At 40.1% G+C, this 17,757-nt stretch overlaps 2 protein-coding genes across 4 annotated transcripts in view; both read right to left on the bottom strand.

Annotated features, from left to right (window-relative positions):
• Window positions 1-10,557, bottom strand: part of AGXT2 (alanine--glyoxylate aminotransferase 2) — a 50,666-nt gene extending 40,109 nt beyond the window's left edge. The window contains exons 1-3 of one of the 3 annotated variants that reach the window (XM_009449310.4): window positions 10,178-10,557; window positions 2,971-3,056; window positions 1,700-1,884 (exon numbers count right to left, since the gene is read on the bottom strand). In XM_009449310.4, coding sequence (XP_009447585.1) covers window positions 1,700-1,884; window positions 2,971-3,056; window positions 10,178-10,265 — 359 coding nt within the window. In that variant the 5' untranslated portion in view covers window positions 10,266-10,557. Of the gene's footprint in view, window positions 1-1,699; window positions 1,885-2,970; window positions 3,060-10,177 lie in introns of all 3 variants that reach the window. The other 2 variants (XM_526951.8, XM_009449312.5) reach the window with 2 other exon arrangements.
• A 577-nt stretch (window positions 10,558-11,134) lies between these two features.
• Window positions 11,135-17,757, bottom strand: part of PRLR (prolactin receptor) — a 180,944-nt gene continuing 174,321 nt past the window's right edge. Inside the window, exon 11 of the mRNA XM_063811324.1 lies at window positions 11,135-11,786. Coding sequence (XP_063667394.1) covers window positions 11,665-11,786 — 122 coding nt within the window. The 3' untranslated portion in view covers window positions 11,135-11,664. The remainder of the gene's footprint in view (window positions 11,787-17,757) is intronic.

The raw sequence follows: 17,757 nt of genomic DNA, 5'->3' as shown, positions 1-17,757 counted from the left end.
TCATAGTGCACTGCAGCCTCAATTCCTGGGCTCAAGAGATCCTCCTGTCTCAGCCTCCTGCGTAGCTGGGACTATAGGTGCATGCTACCACGTCCGACTAAGATGAACAGTTTTTCTGCAGGGAGATTCTAATATCTGAGTCTGAACAGTGGTTAGTGTGGATGAATATTTTGTAACTATAAAGCCACATTCTTTGAAAGATTGGGCCAACCTTACAGGATTAGAAGGTTCATACTGAGAGATAATAGGGGCTAAGGATGATAGATTTGTGGAACCTGACTTGGCTTTGAAAACACAAACCAAGATGTCTGAACTTGCTGTAAAGGACATTAATTGCTACAGTTTGTTACATGCCAATTTTATTTGCTGTTAATATCTTTCACGTCAGAAAATAATCAATTTAGTGGGTAAATATTTTGAGAAATACCAGATTATACAGATTTCTTTACTACAGACATTTTAGTACCTATAATAGACTAGTGTACACTGTTTCTCTTCAGAAGGGAGATATAAAGTGTTTCCCAAACTTATTTTCTCATGCGACCCTTTTCCACGGAAACTCCTGTGATCAGTGTTCCATGAAACTCACTTTAGAAAATTGTGGAGTATCAGTAAATTCTTGAAAAGAGGAGACACTTGACAAAAACATTGTTTAGCAAAATATATGAGAGTCACAGGAGGGGTAGAAAAGATGGCTTCCCATTTCCAGGGAAGACTGTCAATGTTACTGGGAAGATTCAGTGAGAATGTTTGAACTCATTTTCTATTCCATTTTCTCTACTTGTTTCATGTATGTTTGTCCTATGTTTGAAATTGCATCTGAAATTTATTTTGGATACTTCTTGTGACTTTGCATGGGACTAGGGCCTCGTGATGATGGAAGAGGGTAGGAGAAGTGAAGGGGAGGAAAAGATGAGGGCCGGGCCCCTGAAGCACACTCACTCCTTACCTCCTGACAGCTGCCTGAGGGGGAACTCTTTGCCTCCTGCTTTGATGGAAGGGCCCACATCTATTCAGTTTATTTTAGACTTGCTGCTTTATTGCTTTCCCCTAACTTAGTGTGAGGTTGCATTGGTCAGATTATTAAAGGAAAGAGAGAACAGACATGAAATGAGAGCGCTGCATGGAAACCAAGAATGCTCCAAGGGTATTTGTGTGGGTGAGTATACCGTCAACACTGCAGACAATCTCTAGATTAATTGATCCATACATTTCCAGGTAAATTTCCAGCTAGGATTGCATCTGTCTCTTATCATTCTTCTTTTCCTCTTCCATCTCGCAGAGGCCATGAAGAAGATTCTCTAGGCTAGAAGTTATTTCTCATTTCTCATCATCCCTCGCCTGACAAGTCTGTCATGTGTTTCTCTGAGAGCCGCCTGCCTTTCTCTTCCTTTCCCTGAATGCACCCCTCTCTTTGGAAAGCTGTTGCTAATGAGAAACACACAAAGCAAGACTCCAGTCACATGGTACATGCCACACTACATGTGCCATGAGAATAACAAAATCTTGCATTGTCAAGAAAGGAAAAGTAAGAGTGTCAAGATTTTGTACTCAGGAAATAGCAGGGAGTATGTCAGCCACAATCTGTCATAGATATTTTTAAACCAAGATAAGCAAATCAAGAGTTCAGAGTCACTAACATAATTGTTTTCCATGCATTCTTTTGGAATAAAAATCTCCAGATTTTAAGGATACTCACGGGTGGCAGTGGCCAACACTGACAGTAACAATCCCGGAAAAGAAATCCAGGTATCTGTTTCCTTCAGCATCAAAGAGCCACTCCATGTGCCCCTGGTGGAGCAGCAGGGGTTTCTGGAAATATGCCGTCACCACAGGAGAAAGATGTTCCTTGTGGATTTCCAGGACACGGTTGTAGCCAAGGGACTGTAGATAAACAAGATTTAAACCCGCACACTTCTTACAAGATCAATAGCAGTCAATCTATGAGTAACACTGCCCAGTCTCTCTAGTGGACAGAGAAGAGGGCTGCTGGCCTGTAGAGGCTCAAAAGTGCGTGTACTTACCCAATATCGTCCCTGCAAGAAATTAAAGCCTTTTCTCTTAAGGAGGTGAATTATTATTTGTAGCCTTTCAATCTCTTTTTAGAAAAGGGCTGGAATTTCTACCTAGCAATGAAAAGCTTTGGCTCTGAGTTGATTTTAACTATGAAAAAAATAGACTTCGGAAGTAAATGTCTGAATTAATAAGCAATAAGTCTGAACTAATAAGTCATTTTTGTTGTGGTAGTGTTTTAAAAAATTAAAATACAATGAAGTGCTAGTCGTGTTTGCATCTTTATTTATAAAATATCTCTCCTGTATTTCTCTTCTTTGTGGATCCCTCATAAGTATCTATTGATTCTACAATTTCTAACCTGTAAGTATCATGTAGAATAAAGGAATTGCCGTGTGTGTGTGCATGCACATGTGCATGCATGAGAGAGAGAGAGAGAGAGAGAGGGAGAAAGAGAGAGAGGGAGAAAGAAAGAGAGAGAAAGAAAGAAAGAGAGAGAAAGTGAGAGAGAAAATGCCAGCTGAATTTTTATTAGCCTGAGAACAAAAATATAACTATAATTTTTGCTGGAGGACCCAGGAAGGTCAGATGGCCACATGAGTCCGTTAAAACAGGAGCAACATTTACTTTAAAGCCTATGTGTGCCATCACATTTGTGATGTATGTATATCTCCCTGCAATACATATATTAATTATCATGTATAGTGTGCTTCTTGAACTCTCTTTCTTTGCCTCTGTCTCTGTCTCTATCTCTCACACATGGACACCAATTTATACACTAGCATTAAGGGAGTAAGACGGTTTCAGACGCTTCCAATGACTTAGAGGTACAATATCTGGAATGAGGTAGTTTAGTGGCAAGCAGGGCTATTTTTGTGTCATTCTTAAGGAAACAATCATTTGAGACCTCCCCAGAGAAACTACCTCTTTGAGTTTTCTTAAAGCCCTGAATCTTACCTGGTATCTTTCAGGCATGAAGTCACATGGAGGCATTCTGGGCTTTGTATGAAGACTGAGCTTGGTTACTGATGTCCAGGAAGTACCTACTGAAAGTGAAGTGAGTTAGAATCCTCAACTAAGCATGACATAGGTCTGTTTGTGAAAGTCACCTATAGTTATCCAAATAAAACTGCTTAGACAATTTTATTTCTTAGTTAAAAAATCATGCTAATCAGCTTTTAGTTTGGATTTAAAATCTGAGTATCTCAATAATGAGTTTTCTGGAGGAAAAAAATAGTTCTTCTCAAATATAGTCTGGAAAAAAAATCTACTGCAGTCCCTCACAAGCTTGGGAGGCTCAGTTTAGGCAAACTCTCCATGTTACCCTCACCGTGTCGATTCTCTCATCAGTAGGCAAAACTTCTGCTAATGCAATGCATTGTTGGAGTCCATCCTGTGTAGTAGAGGTGCTTTTTAGGCTTCAAGCTGCCTAGTGCCTGAATTCTAGTGTGTAGCCAGTGCCTGGTACCTGGTTAGCTCTCAATACACACGGCGTTAATGACTGTTGACCATTCTTGTCGGGAATGAGGAGAGGCAGGTGTTAGACAATATACTAGACTAATAAATACATGCAAATAGACCCGGAAGACAAAACCTCCCCCCGCCAAAAAACAAACAAACAAAAAAGGCTGCCAACACAAGACTGTGATGAAACAGGGATAAGCTGAACCAGATTCATTAAATATTTGGAGCTAGGAGGGACCTTACATTTGTGTGTGTGTGTGTGTGTGTCAAAATGCATACTTTATAGATAAGGAAACCAGCGTAAAGTGGTAAATTAATCTGTTTAAGGTTATCAAGCTAGTTAGGTGAAGAACGGGAACAAAACTCCTCTGACTCCTAGCCCAGTAGTCTGTTTTGCTCATTCCTCAGCCATTTCCACCCTTCCCTGCCAGCACAGACTTTGGCCCCCCTGCAGCAGTGGGATGGAATAATGGAATCAGAACATCAGAGCCGGAAGAGTTGTCTAGAGACCTTATAAGTACTCCTAGGAAAGATGCTCCTAATTTTGAAGACTGAAGGTCAACATTAAGATAATTTTATAGGTGGAGAGAGCTAAGGAAATTATGTCTCTTTCTCAGCATGAAGGTTTGAATGCATGAAAGAAATGTTAGTGCTTTGTGTGGCTATGAAGTCACAGTCCTGAGAAACATAATGAACAATTGTGTTTTTAAATGAAGATGGAAAGTAACGGTTCTGAATATATCTTCTTTCAAAGAGATCCCATTCACTTTTCTGCTCTAAGTAATCACTAATGTCATTAATTTGCTCTTACTTTAAAAGCAAGTGACTTTTGGTTATCCATGCATAGAAAGGACCAAAAAAATTGATAGCTTTAGTTTTCTGAGAATTTCACCTTTTAAAAAGCTTTTCATTGTGTCTCTCTGCATTAGTTATGCTTCTGAGATGGAAAAAAAATTCTGAGTGTCTCTAAGAATTCAAAAATCCTTTCGTTTCTTCAGTCTCATTTTTCTATCTGTAAAATTGGAGTTGCCCATTGAGGAGGTTGTAAGCTGTCTTGACTCCAAGGTTATAGGATTTATGAAAGTAGGCTGGAGGGGGAAGGGAGTTGGAGAGAAAGACTTGATAAAGAAAAGCTTAAATTTTAAACAGTCAAGGCAGTTTTATTCATTCATTTATTCACAAAAGTCATAAGCACATGATGGTGGAGTGAGGGCTTCAAATGAAATACGTGAAATTCTGCAAGGAAGAAAGAACAGGAAGAAAGGAAAGAAGGAGGAAAGAAAGAAGAAAGAGGAAGGAAGAAATAGAGACAGTAATGAGCAAGTAGGAGAAAGAATAATAGGAGTCAGTAAGTGAAATAAACCTGGATAATACCTCCAAATCTATTGACTGTCATATCACTCCTCTTAATAAATAACTAAAACTCAAAAATCATAGTAATAATGTTGATATTTGATGGACAGAAAGAAATAAAACGACTTTGGTTTTTATTATTTGCCAGAAAAAAAATGAAAATCTATCTAGATAACTGCATGCAATTTTTATTCAAAATAGCCTGTGTTTTGAGGATGATGTAAGAGTTGAGGGTTCATAAAGCTTTTTGGGGGCTCCTGGAAAGTGTGTATGTGTATATATGCATATGCATACCTCTGTGTGTGTGTGTGTGTGTGTGTGTGTGTGTAAGAGATGGAGGTGGAGGGGAAGGAATGAATGAGATTAGGATTAATAAAACTATATCCAAGGTCTATTTCTGAATAGGTATTTGTTTTGTTTTGTCTTATTGTTTTAACTAATCGGATAGTGCCTTTTTAGGCTAACCAGATGACAGCTAATGATTTTCATCCAATTCACCAGTTTTCGCTTCAATTCACATGAGCAACTTGAGACATTGAAAGATGGAATTCAATTTGGAGAACAGCATCGCTTTTGTACAATAAATGCCAAGTGGGTAACTAGTGAGCTTTCATTTCCAAGCTGCCTAATTCTCACAGAGTTCTATAGCAGACAGTTCACTGCAACTTTGTTTTCTTTCCCCAAAATCATAATATCGAATGACAAAAACTGTTGGGCAAACTAAGTGAGAAAAATCAATTTTTTTTGGCATTTGGAAACTCTAGGGAAAATTCTCTTTGTAATGATAACGAGTTTTTCAGTATTCACAACCAGTTTTCAGCCCAGAGGGAGTATTTATTAAGGGCTTCCTCACCGTTTAAAATGAAAAAAAGATTCTAAAATATTTGCAAATATGCAGTGGACACAGGGTGATTTATTAAAATGCTAATTATTATTATTATTACTGAGACAGGTCTGGCTCTGTTGCCCAATGCTCATATAATGTGTGAAAATAATAACATGCTATCTCAGCTGCAATAATTTTAAAAATCAAAGAAAAGCATTCAAAATAAAGTATGGCTTTAATTTACAGATGCCCAGGGATGATTTCTTTCTTTTTTTCTTTTTTGAGACAGGATCTCCCTCTGTCACCCAGGCTGGAGTACAGTGGTGTGAGCGTGGCTTACTGTAGCCTCGGCCTCCCAGGCTCAAACAATTCTCCCACCTCAGCCTCCTGAGTAGCTGGAACCATGGGCACCAGCCACCATGCCCAGCTATTTTTCTTTTCCTACTTTTAATAGACATGGGGTCTTACATGGAGTGCAGTGGTGGAATCTCTGCTCATTGCAACCTCTACCTCTCAGGCTCAAGAGATCCTTCTATCTCAGCCTCCTTAGTAGCTGGGACCATAGGTGCATGCCACCACACCCGGCTAGTGTTTTGTATTTTTAGTAGAGGTCGGGTTTCTCCAGATTGCCCAGGCTGGTCTCGAACTCGTGAGATCAAGCCATCTGTCTGCCTTGGCCTCTGGAAGTGTTGTGATTACAGGCGTGAACCACTAAGCCTGGCCCAAAATGCCAATTATATCTCATTTCTGTATAGCATCTTAGGTAACTTGAAAAAAACCTTGTCACATTTGGAATCTCATTTGATACTTGGGATTGCCAATGAGTTAGGAAAGGAAGATTTCATCCTCCATCCACCTTAGAGTGGAGTCAGTGACAGATGGAATTCGAGGCCTTGGCAGTTTTGAAGTCCCTCACTGATATTGAGGTTTGAGACACTGCCTCCCATGGAGGCCTGCTGAAGCTGTGTTGGGGTTTGGACGCCTGAGGGACAGTGTCTGGTCGGTGGAGAAACTTTTCCTCCTCTGCTTCTCTGAGCTGGAGCTGCCAGCTTGGAGACTCCAGAGTGGTCGTTTTCTCTTCACACATGGGGCCGCAGTCTGCAGCACGCTGCTGAGGACCCTCACCATGGCTGTTCGGTATCATCCGCTCCGGACATGATCTCTCACAGCCCTCTCTGTGGAGGTCCCCTCTGTCCCATGCGTGCTCTGGGTGCAAGGATGATGGCAGTGAATGCCAGGTGCCTGCATCCGCTAAGCAAAGCTGCTAAGAGGCGGTTCCTACCAGAAGTTACTCTACTCCTGCCTGGCCTTCCTTGGCTTCTTTGCGTGTGGGGTCCTGTCCACCTCCTCAGCCTCCTGTTGATTATTTCAGCTGCCCTCCCTCCTTCCCTCCATTCCTTCATAACCTTCCAGTATATGCCCTCTTGCTGAAGCCAAACAGGGGCAGTTGTGGCTGTCCACAAGCAAGAGCACTGCTCGATTCCTGATTCTGAGGTGGGTGGGTCTTCTTCCGCACGTTCGGGAGGAGGCATTCTCTGTGATCACCCTTCCTGGCCCTTGGCATGTGTTAAATCAGTTCTGACTGTGGCAAGGCTGCCTGGAGGGGTGTAGATGGGAGGCCCCCCTTTAGGGCAAATTTTAAATGTTTTCTTAAAATAGGCTTGGCAGGAATGGAGAAACATCTCAGCTGCAAATAGATGACTTTTTGTGCCCCCCTTTCTTTGTGGGAGAGCAGGCATATATTAGGAAATTGGTACATGGGAGCACATACCCCAGCCACCTGCAAATGTTATATATTTCAGTCATTAGCTAATTGTAGGAAAGAATGCCCCACTGAGATATTTCTCCACACTTTTGTACTGAAAACAAATTGCTTCCATAACTTTGTATACACAGTTAGCCCAAAGTGATTGTGCATATCAAAGTGTAAACAAAGCTGAACATTTTATGCATATGACTATTGTACAGTGACTATGTAGATACTATACAAGAATTGTGACTTATTTATTTTTGCATATAAAACAACACTTAAAACATGGTGACCTCCCTATCACAGCCCCTCCCCTCCCCCCATTATATTTTTCTATTCCCTTTCCAGATTTGGTTTTATTCATGGCATGTTTCTCTATTGGATACATACATAAATACATACATATTCACACACATATATATTTTTACATATTTACTTATTCATTTATGTCTATCTCCTTCCTGGAATAGAGGGCAGGAGCTTTTTCTCGCTTATTGTGGATAAGTCTGCAGCACTGGTGCATAATAGATGCTCAAATATTTTGCCTGAATGTATATATTGCACATGACAGGTGCTCAATAAATGTATGTTAGTGAGTGTGTGTTTGGATGAGCAAGCACAAGCAGGCACAGACCTAGGTAGAGTAGGTAAGAAAGTAGACATAAAAGTCCCAAAGGTTTTTGCAAGGCCAGGTGATGAGGATGGCATTCAGTCTAGGTAGTGTGGTTTTTTTCTTTTTCTTTTTTTTTGAGAGACAGAGTCTCACTCTGTCGCCCAGGCTGGAGTGCAGTGGCGCAATCTCCGCTCACTGCAAGCTCCAACTCCCGGGTTCAAGCCATTCTCCTGCCTCAGCCTCCTGAGTAGCTGGAACTACAGGCGTTTGCCACCACACCTGACTAATTTTTTGTACTTTTAGTACAGACAGGGTTTCCCCGTGTTAGCCAGGATGGTCTCGATCTCCTGACCTCGTGATCCGCCTGCCTCGGCCTCCCAAAGTGCTGGGATTAGAGGTGTGAGCCACTGCACCCGGCCAGTGGTGTGGTTTTCCAAGTCTGCTTCCCTGTAGTGTCCTTGCTGGGCCTATGGTAAGGCGTCCCCAATGAGTTGATCAAGATCTCTAGGTACTAGGCCTCACCTGCCCTTTCTAGGTTACCTGCTGCTCCACTGTGCAGCTCCACAATGCTCAGAGGTTGGGGTAGGGAAAGGGAGGGGGCAGTCTAGGGCATTTCTCTTGCTAGGTCAACAGCTGGTACTTTCAGCATAATTTCCTCCTCACTGAGCATAAGACTGGTTATAATTTTACCTGCTTCTGAGAAAATGTTGGAGTTAGGTGATGTTCTGGCAAAAAAAACTCATGACCAAGGGAAAAGAGCAGTCCAAACAGGATTGGAAGACTAGGGGAGGATAGACAGGGCCTGGTAGAATCTCTTCGAGCTCGGAGTCAGATAGACCTGGCTTTGAATCCCAAGTTATCACATACATGTTTCTGCCTTTGACCACATTTCTTAGATATTCCTTATTCTCTTGTCTCCTCATGTGTGGAATGAGATAATAGTACTCACTAACAAGTTTGGTTGAAGATAAAAGGAGATAATGCATTTAAAGCATCATGCATGTGTCAAGTTTCAAAAAACTGCAATTTTCAGGGGTAAGAAAGCGAAGAGGAGGGGAAGGAAGGAGGGTGAAAGGTAAAGATGAGGAGAAAATGAAGGCAAAGTTGGTCACAATGGGGAATGTAAAATGGTGTCCTGTACCTGTTTACGGCCTGTGAAGCACAGGCACATAAATGTACAGACAGTTGCTTAATCTCATGTTTGCACGAGGGAATTTGCTGAGGAGGAGGTGAGGCTCTCGTGAAACAAGAGCCATGTGAAAATCACAAGCATATAGGATATCACTCATAAAGCCACCAATGTCTTGTTACCCCACATCTCCTCATATTTTCTGTTCCTGCTGCAGAGAGGAGAGTCTGAGTGGATGGGGAGGGCCTGGGGTCAAGTCCTGGCTTGGATGATTCTGGGTGAATCACAGCACTTGTTGGTAATTGAGAGAGTGGTCTCACTTCCTAGAAGCATGATGAAAATTCATGCAGATGCTTTACGTCTTTTAAAATAGTCATCCTAGCCTGGTGCAATGGCTCAGGCCTGCAATCCGAGCACTTTGAAAGACTGAAGTGAGAAGATTGCTTGAGCCCGGGAGTTCGAGACCAGCTTGAGCAACATAGTAAAACCCCGTGTCTACAAAAAGTTAAAAAAGAAAAATAGCTAGGCATGGTGGCATGTGCCTATAGTTCCAGCTACTCAGGAGGCTGAGGTGGGAGAATTATTTGAGCCTTGGAGGTCGAGGCTGCAGTGAATCATGATCACACCACTGTACTCCAACCTAGGTGACAGAGGGAGACCCTGTCTCAAAAAAGAAAAAATAGAAATCATCCTTGGGCATCTGTAAATTGAAGTCACACTCTATTTTGATTGCTTTCCTTTGGTTTTTAAAAATATTGAAGCTGAGATAGCACGTCATGTTGAAATTGTGTATAGTCGGGTTTCATTATCCACGAATTTCATTTCAAAACAAAAAGGAGCATTACAAAATATTGGCTATGAAAATGAGGCATTGACTCAGGGTGAGAACCTGTGTGTCAAAAACATGCCTCATCTCTAAGACCTCATCCAGGTCTAACATTCCAGAATCCCAGGCAGCAGCCTTCAGAGCTCAAGCCTTACCCTCTCGCTGATCCTCTACTGACCCACGTCCCCCTGGTTTCCACTTACGGCTCAGGAAAGGATGCATCTCAAGGATCCTGGGAGCGGAGGTGACCAGGCACAAGGGTCTCAGCAAATGTCTCCAGATTAGAGTCATTTCTCCCACTCAGGAAGCCAACCCCCATAGAAGCAGATTGGAGGTCGGGCTCTAACTGCTCACTATCCTGCTGGACTTTGAGATTAAGATGGGGAGGAGGCGCTAAAAGGGGAATCCTGGAGTGGTGACTGCCCATGGCTTCAGGCAAGCCCCGGAGCTCTCTATTTCTAGTAACAGTGCCTTCAAGGGGGAGAAAAAGAGAGTGGGGAAAAGAGGTAGAGAGAGAATGAAAGTAGGAGGGAGAAAGAGAAGAGGAGAGAAAAGAAAGGAAAAGAAGAGAACAGAAGGGAAGAGGAAAGAAAGCAGGCAGATAAGCAAAGGTCATCTGACAAGTTCTGTTAGTTTAGTATTCCATCGGGGTTTCATCCGGGTACACTTTTCTCTGCAGGAGGGTGGTGCTGGGTGTGGGAGAAGGATCAGGACATGGTTGAAGGGGTCAGAGATTGAGAAACGAGGTACGTGACTAAGAGAGCAAAAAGGAAGATATGCATGAAGTGAATGAACAAATAAATTGGTTTTAGGGGTCTTAGAGAAAGAGACGAGAAAACAATGGGGAAGGAGCCATTCCAAAGAAAAGCAGAGAGTACCAAATAGCTAGGTAAGGTTATGGACAGCTGTGGATCATCTTATGTGTCTGAGGAAGGCAAAAGGTTGAGAGCTAAGGAGTTAGTGTGCCTTATTTTCATTATTTCTTAAATTCCTATTTATCCCACTCCAGCTTCCCCTTACCTTCAATCCCCATAAGCAAGTATTTAGCATGTTTATATATGTCCTTTTGTTGGAACGCATTCTTGTAAAATGTGTATTGTTTAGGGTGAATGCAGTTTTAATTTATGTAAATATGTGTAATATGTCTTTTTTTCTTTTCAGTTAGAACCATGTTTTTAAGATCCAACCAGGTTGCGAAGAGTACATCTCTTCTAGGTTTCCCACTGCTTCAGAATGGGGGACCACGTGCTTTACATGGCAGTGCCTACAGGGGACAGTGACAAAGTTAATTGCAACTAGGGGGTCGAGGGAGTGGCGATGGGTAGATATCATTAATCTTGGTTCACCCTGTAAGGGAGACAACTGACTTGGCCACATCCTTCACAAACACCTGCATAACAACCTTTTACTCCAAATGCCCATAGGAGGTGAAGGCACTAGGTAAGCAGAGGGAGTATGTTACATTAATATAATTGTCCCTTTTTGTGTGGGTTTCCAGCTCCCAGTCAATTCTGCTTTGGGGGCAGTAGGGAGTGATCATATGAGCTGGCTGGTCACGTGCTGCAGGAGTAATCCAAGTCAGTGGGGCCAGTGGACACACAGCATCTCCCTGGGGTGCACAGTCTGTCCTGTGGTTGGACAGAGGGGAGAAAATGTTGAGTTCCTGAAGTCTGGTATATGCTCTTCAGCTCTACTGGACTGTGGTCAACGTTGCCTTTGTGAACACTGCAAGTCTTCCTTGACTTGAGATTTTTCTTGGTCTGTAAGATTTGAGATTTTTGTAATGAGAGGCACCCAACATCAAGGGGTCACCTAGAGTGGGGAAGAAAAACAGTACATTCTGAATAACTTCTAGAGGGAAAGTGGGAGGTTATACCCCTTTTATTTAAAAAGAAAATAAATTATTCGGATTACCATAACATAATATGTACTTTTGTTAAACAAACTCAAGCCTAGAATTGCATAAAGAAGAAAGAAAAAGATCACAACAAACCTGACCATTATATTTCAGTAAATTTCCTTTCAGAAATCTTTCTCTACATGTGTCTATCTGTGTAAACACATGCTGTTTCAGAAACTTCATATTTTTTATTTAATAAGTTCCTTTTGATGGATAGCTATATTTTCTCCAGCATCCTAGGACAGAGAATTTTCTGTACTTGACTAATTATTTTTTTCTTCAGATAAGTTCCTTGAAGAAGGATTCCTAGGTCAAAATGTGTGTACATTTTAAATGCGTCTCAGTAAGATGACATCAATTTATAATTCAACTAAACTAACATTGCACGAAACTATATTCTTTTTTTTTTTTTTTTTTTTGTTGAGACAGAGTTTCGCTCTTGTTGCCCAGGCTGGAGTGCAATGGCATGATCTTGGCTCACCGCAACCTCCGCCTCCCAGGTTCAAGCAATTCTCCTGCCTCAGCCTCCCAAGTAGCTGGGATTACAGCTACTCCATGCCCAGCTAATTTTGTATTTTTAATAGAGACGGGGTTTCTCCATGTTGAGGCTGGTCTCGAACTCCTGACCTCAGGTGATCCGCCCGCCTTGGCCTCCCAAAGTGCTGGGATTACAGGCACGAGCCACTGCGCCCGGCCGGACAAAACTATATTCTAAGATGTTTATTCTTTTGAACTCTGAGGAATTACCTGATATCCACAAAATCTGAAAACTGGGATAAAGTGGAAACTTAGATTGCCTCTAGAGCTTCATTCTCAGCCTAGGAGTCATTTGGAATATCAATCCAAGATCCTACCCTACCTTCACAGATAAAACTCCAATTAAACAGATATTATTTCTGAGTTATAAGTGACACCTGCTGAGTCTCTCTTCTCTCTCCTTTGAGCAGATCAGGTATAATTTTCTCCATTTTACATAAGACTAGAGAAGATGAAGAACTATCTCAGTTTGCACAAATGGTAAATAGGAGGGGAGAAGCCTTTCATCAGGTAGGAAAATATAGAAATTTCTCCTTGAAGAAAATACTTCACAAATGGGGAAACTTGGAAATTCTGTTGTCATGTTAGTAATTATCGGGGAGGATTTTTGCACACAGTTTCACCAGTGATTTATGAGTTAAGTCCTGAGCGTAACAACTAAACTTTGCTCTGCCCCAGGCCTTCTGTCAATAATAGAGTCCAGTAAGGCTCTGAAGATAATTAACAGCTTTTCCAAAGTAATCCTTTCCCTCTCTTAACTAATTTAGGAGTTGTGAAATTGAAGGAAAGGGAAATTGTTTTGGAAGGATTTCAGATAAATTTATACAATTTACATGAAACTTCATATTACAGGTGTTCCATTTCACAGTTAATGGACTATGAAGAATGCTGTGTGCAGAGTGTTCAGACTGAGGTGCAGAGATTAGCAGATGTGTAAGAAGAGAATAACTGCTTAAAGATGTGGCTCAGATACTGTAACCCTTAGAATTTCATGGAAAACTGATTTTCTTGAAAAATAATGCAAGGTCAAAGTCCTTTTGTTTATTTATTAGGACTCTTTGAACATGTCTCATCAGAATTATTGGACTTACTGTGTTTTAGGAAGTAACATTCTGGAGAAAGCTAGGGACACATGGATTACCTTAGCCTTCCCACTAGACTGTAATCCCCAAGAGGCGGGAGAGCACATCCTTACTGCTTACTGCATACCTAGCACGGTGCCTGGCATACAGTGTTCAAGTATTATTCAATAATGTATGTGGTAGAATGACTGACAGATCATTTATGTGGGGAAGATTTGTGTTTAAATGGGAGATCCTGAAAATACAACTCAATCTCTTTTTGGTAAAATGGCAAAATCTTTTTGAGCATAGGCCCTTCTCTTAGCAGTTGGGATTTTCTAGTTGTTCATTCTCTTGAACTTTACAATCAAGGCTTAATTATTGTTTTCAATCACAGTGAGATGAGAATCCTTAGAGTTTGGTTCACTATGACTGGGATTGTTCCTGTATGGGGGAAGAGCTGTTCCCAAGCTTAGGGCTCTCAGTTACAGTGAATTATCTCACAAGGATCTTTAATTACAAGGACCTTTAATTATATCCTCTTACTATAGTGATTATTACAGAATTGGCTGACTTAAATAATTCAAATTGCAAAAGAAAAATGAAGGAAGGGTGCATCAAATGAGAAGGAGAGAACTGTTTAGCTACCAAAAGGAAAATATTCTCAACCAGAAGAAAACAAAATCTAGCTTATGCTGTTTTTAAAAGACACACCTAAAACATAATGACACAGAACAATTAGGAAGTAAAGGAATGAAAAGAAACTTACCAGAGAATTACCACTCCCAGGAAAATCCAAATTAGCAATATCAGTATCAGAAAAAATAGGTTTTAAGACAAACGTGACCATTATAAATAAAGGGGATTGTATGTAACAATGAAAAGAATAATTTATTTGGAGGATTGAACATTTAAATCTATATACGCCCAATAATACAGCCTCAAAATATATAAAGCAAAAACTGATAGAATTATAATAAATAGAAACTTACTTAATCCTAGAAGATTTTAACTTACTTATAAATCACCTCCAAAAACGATATCTTAAGCAGCAAAAAAGATGAACCTCATTAATGCAAAAATCCTAAATAAAAGTTTAGCAAATTGAACCTAATAATGTTTGCAAAAATACTTCATGTATAAGTGAGGTTCATCTCGAGAATGCAAGGGTACTTTAACCTTAAAATATACTCTCTAAAATAATTTTCTGTAATAATTTACACATTAATTAACAGAGAAAAGCCATGTGAACATATCAATAGATGTAGAAAAAAATTTGAGAAGTTTTAAAATCAGTTAAGATAAAAAATTGTTAGCAAACTAGAAATATAAAGGCATATCTTTCACATAACTAAGGGTATCTGAAAAATTGTAGGGGCCAAGCAGCAGTTCTCTCTGACCAGCTGCCCTCCTGTCTGGTCCCTCATTCTCTCGAGAGCCTGGCCATAGAGACTGGAATCTCACTTCCCCAAGGCAGGTCATGGAAACTGGAACCCTCTTGCCCCAAAGTCAGCTTTACAGTCTAAAAATATTACTATAACTTTACACCAGACTTTCTGTGTAAAAACTGACTGTAGATAACCTGACCTATCTTGTTTGACTGTAGGTCATAAGACCCCCTTTCCAGAGAGGGTCCTGCCCCATACCCAGAAGGAAGGAATGGTGAGAGGCATTCCTACACAGAGAGGCTAAGAAAAATCTAGACAGAAAGGCCTTGCTAGGTTTTCTCACTCAGTCTGTCGGCATTAGGTCCAATCATTTTCCTACAAGGCTGTCCGTACTTTGTTGAAACTAAGCATAAAAATGGACAGTTTCCTCTGTATCTTTGGGTCTTCATTCTGAAGGCTCCCATGTCACATAAAACTATAATCAAATAAATTTGTATGCCTTTTCTCCTATTAATTCAACTTTTGTCAGTGAATTTTAGTGAACCCTCGGAGGGCAAAATGGCAGCTTTTCTTTCCCCCCTACAACACCTACATGATGCCTTATATGTAATAGTGAACTTTTCATAGCATTCTCACTAAAGTCAGGAAGAAGAAAGGATGCCCATAACACGTTTCTATTTAACACTGTCCTGGAAGCCCAATAAAATAGATCAAGAAAGAGACATAAGAGGTATAAAGACTGGAAAAGAAGAAACAGTGTTGTTAGTTTGTGGTGATACAGTTGTAAAAATTGAAAATCCAAGAAAACCTACAAATTATAAGAATGTTAATTAGAGTTCAGTAAGGTTACAGAATGCAAGATCAGTATTAAAACATCAGTGGGACTGGGCATGGTGGCTCACGCCTGTAATCTCAGCACTTTGGGAGGCTGAGGCCAGCGGATCACCTGAGGTCAGGAATTCGAGACCAACCTGCACAACATGGCAAAACCTCGTCTCTACTAAAAATGCCAAAATTAGCTGGGTGTGGTGGTGTGGGCCTGTAATCCTAACTACTCGGGAGGCTGAGGCAGGAGAATCACTTAAACACAGGAGGCGGAGGTTGCAATGAGAGGGTACCTAGGGATGAATCTAATAAAACATATGCAAACATTTATAAAGAATAATGTAAAGTTTTATTGAAGCCCAATGTAAAGGAAGTGATATACCATGTTCAAGATTAGGAGGCACAATATTATAAAGATGTAACTTCTGGCATTAAAACATAAATTCAATCTAGCTCCCAACACAATTTTTTAGGAGACCCGATAGGCTCATCTGAAAATTCATATGATGAGTAAATGGCCAAGAATGGCCACAACAATTTTGAAGAAGGGTATGGTGGTGTGAGAATTAATATACCAGATAACAAGACTTTGTATAAAATATGGTAATAAAACAGTGGAGCACCAGGACAGGAATAGATACACGGAAAAATGGGCCAGAAAAGCCTGGACTAACATTTGGGCATATGTAGACACTCAGAAGATGACAAAGATGGCATAAAAGATAAGGAGGAAAAGGATGAGTTACTCAGATACAAATGGATTCATCAGGGAAATAAGTAAAATAACAATGCATCATTTTATGCTCATTGAATTGTCAAACATTAAAATATCTGACTGCATCAGGTAGTGATAAAGATGACGAGAAATGGAAATACTACACTGATGGCAAGGGTACACATTAGTAAAACTACTTTGGAGAGGAAGCAATTTGTGAGTATCTAGGAAATATTAAGATATGCATTTTATATGACCCAACAATTCCACCTCTAGGTGTATATTTTGGAGAAACTTTTGCACATATTCCAGTGACACCGGCATAGGAATGCTCATTGCATAGTCATTTATGGCAGTGAAAATCAAATGTTGCTAAATAGGGGGATTAATAAATAGTATATATGTGTAAAATTATAGCAGTGGTATACACACAACTTTTGTCATTTATGGCAATGAAAATTAAATGTTGATAAATAGGGAGATTAATAAATTATATGTATATATACAATTACAGCAGCTATATGCATAAAGCAGTGAAAATTAGATGTTGATAAATAGGGAGATTAATAAACTGTATATATGTATACAACCACAGCAGTTGTATGCATAAAGCAGTGAAAATTAAATGTTGATAAATAGGGAGCTTAATAGATTGTATAGATGTATAAAACTAAGCAGCTGGAGCTATTTGTATCTCAAAAACCCAATGCCGAATGAAAGAAAATCAAAGTGCATAATGATATCTGCTATTTTTTATGCAAAACTCATAAATACCAAAGTAATTTGTCATATTATTTAGGGATAGATAAATACGAGGTGAATGCATTTTAAAAATAGCTGGGAAGGATATGTAATAACTTTAGGATTGTAGTTACTGCTGAAGAGAGAGGTAGAGAATTTGGTTGTTGAGGGATGTAAATACAGTATCTGTGATATTAAATGAATCTTTGTTAAAGAAAGGAACAGACAAGGCAAAATATGAATATTTAAAGATTTGGATGTGGGTAAATGAGCCTTTGTTATGTTTTTCTATATATGTTCAAGTATTTGTGAAATATTTTATGCAATAAATAAAAGATCACAAATGGATGATGAACTCACAGCTGGTTTTAAGTAAATACTGAATAATTCTAGTCAGGAAAACACGGACAAAAGAAAATGTGAAACTTTGGTCCTGAGATTTGTGGCTTGTTAAATGAAAGTTGATCATATCTCAGGTTTGGAAACATGGGAAAGTTGATCGAATCTCAGGTTTGGAAACTCTCCTTTTGATTGTTCTTGGTTGTTCCCAGGAGAAGTTCCAAGAAACTTCTGGGTGCTTCCAAGCATGCTTGCATTTTTAAGGCTCGAGTCTGGC

This window comes from Pan troglodytes, chromosome 4 (genome assembly GCF_028858775.2).
Source record: "Pan troglodytes isolate AG18354 chromosome 4, NHGRI_mPanTro3-v2.0_pri, whole genome shotgun sequence".
NCBI lineage: Eukaryota > Metazoa > Chordata > Mammalia > Primates > Hominidae > Pan > Pan troglodytes.
The sequence above is the reverse complement of the archived record's forward strand: the minus strand, read 5'-3'. Positions and strand labels throughout refer to the sequence as shown.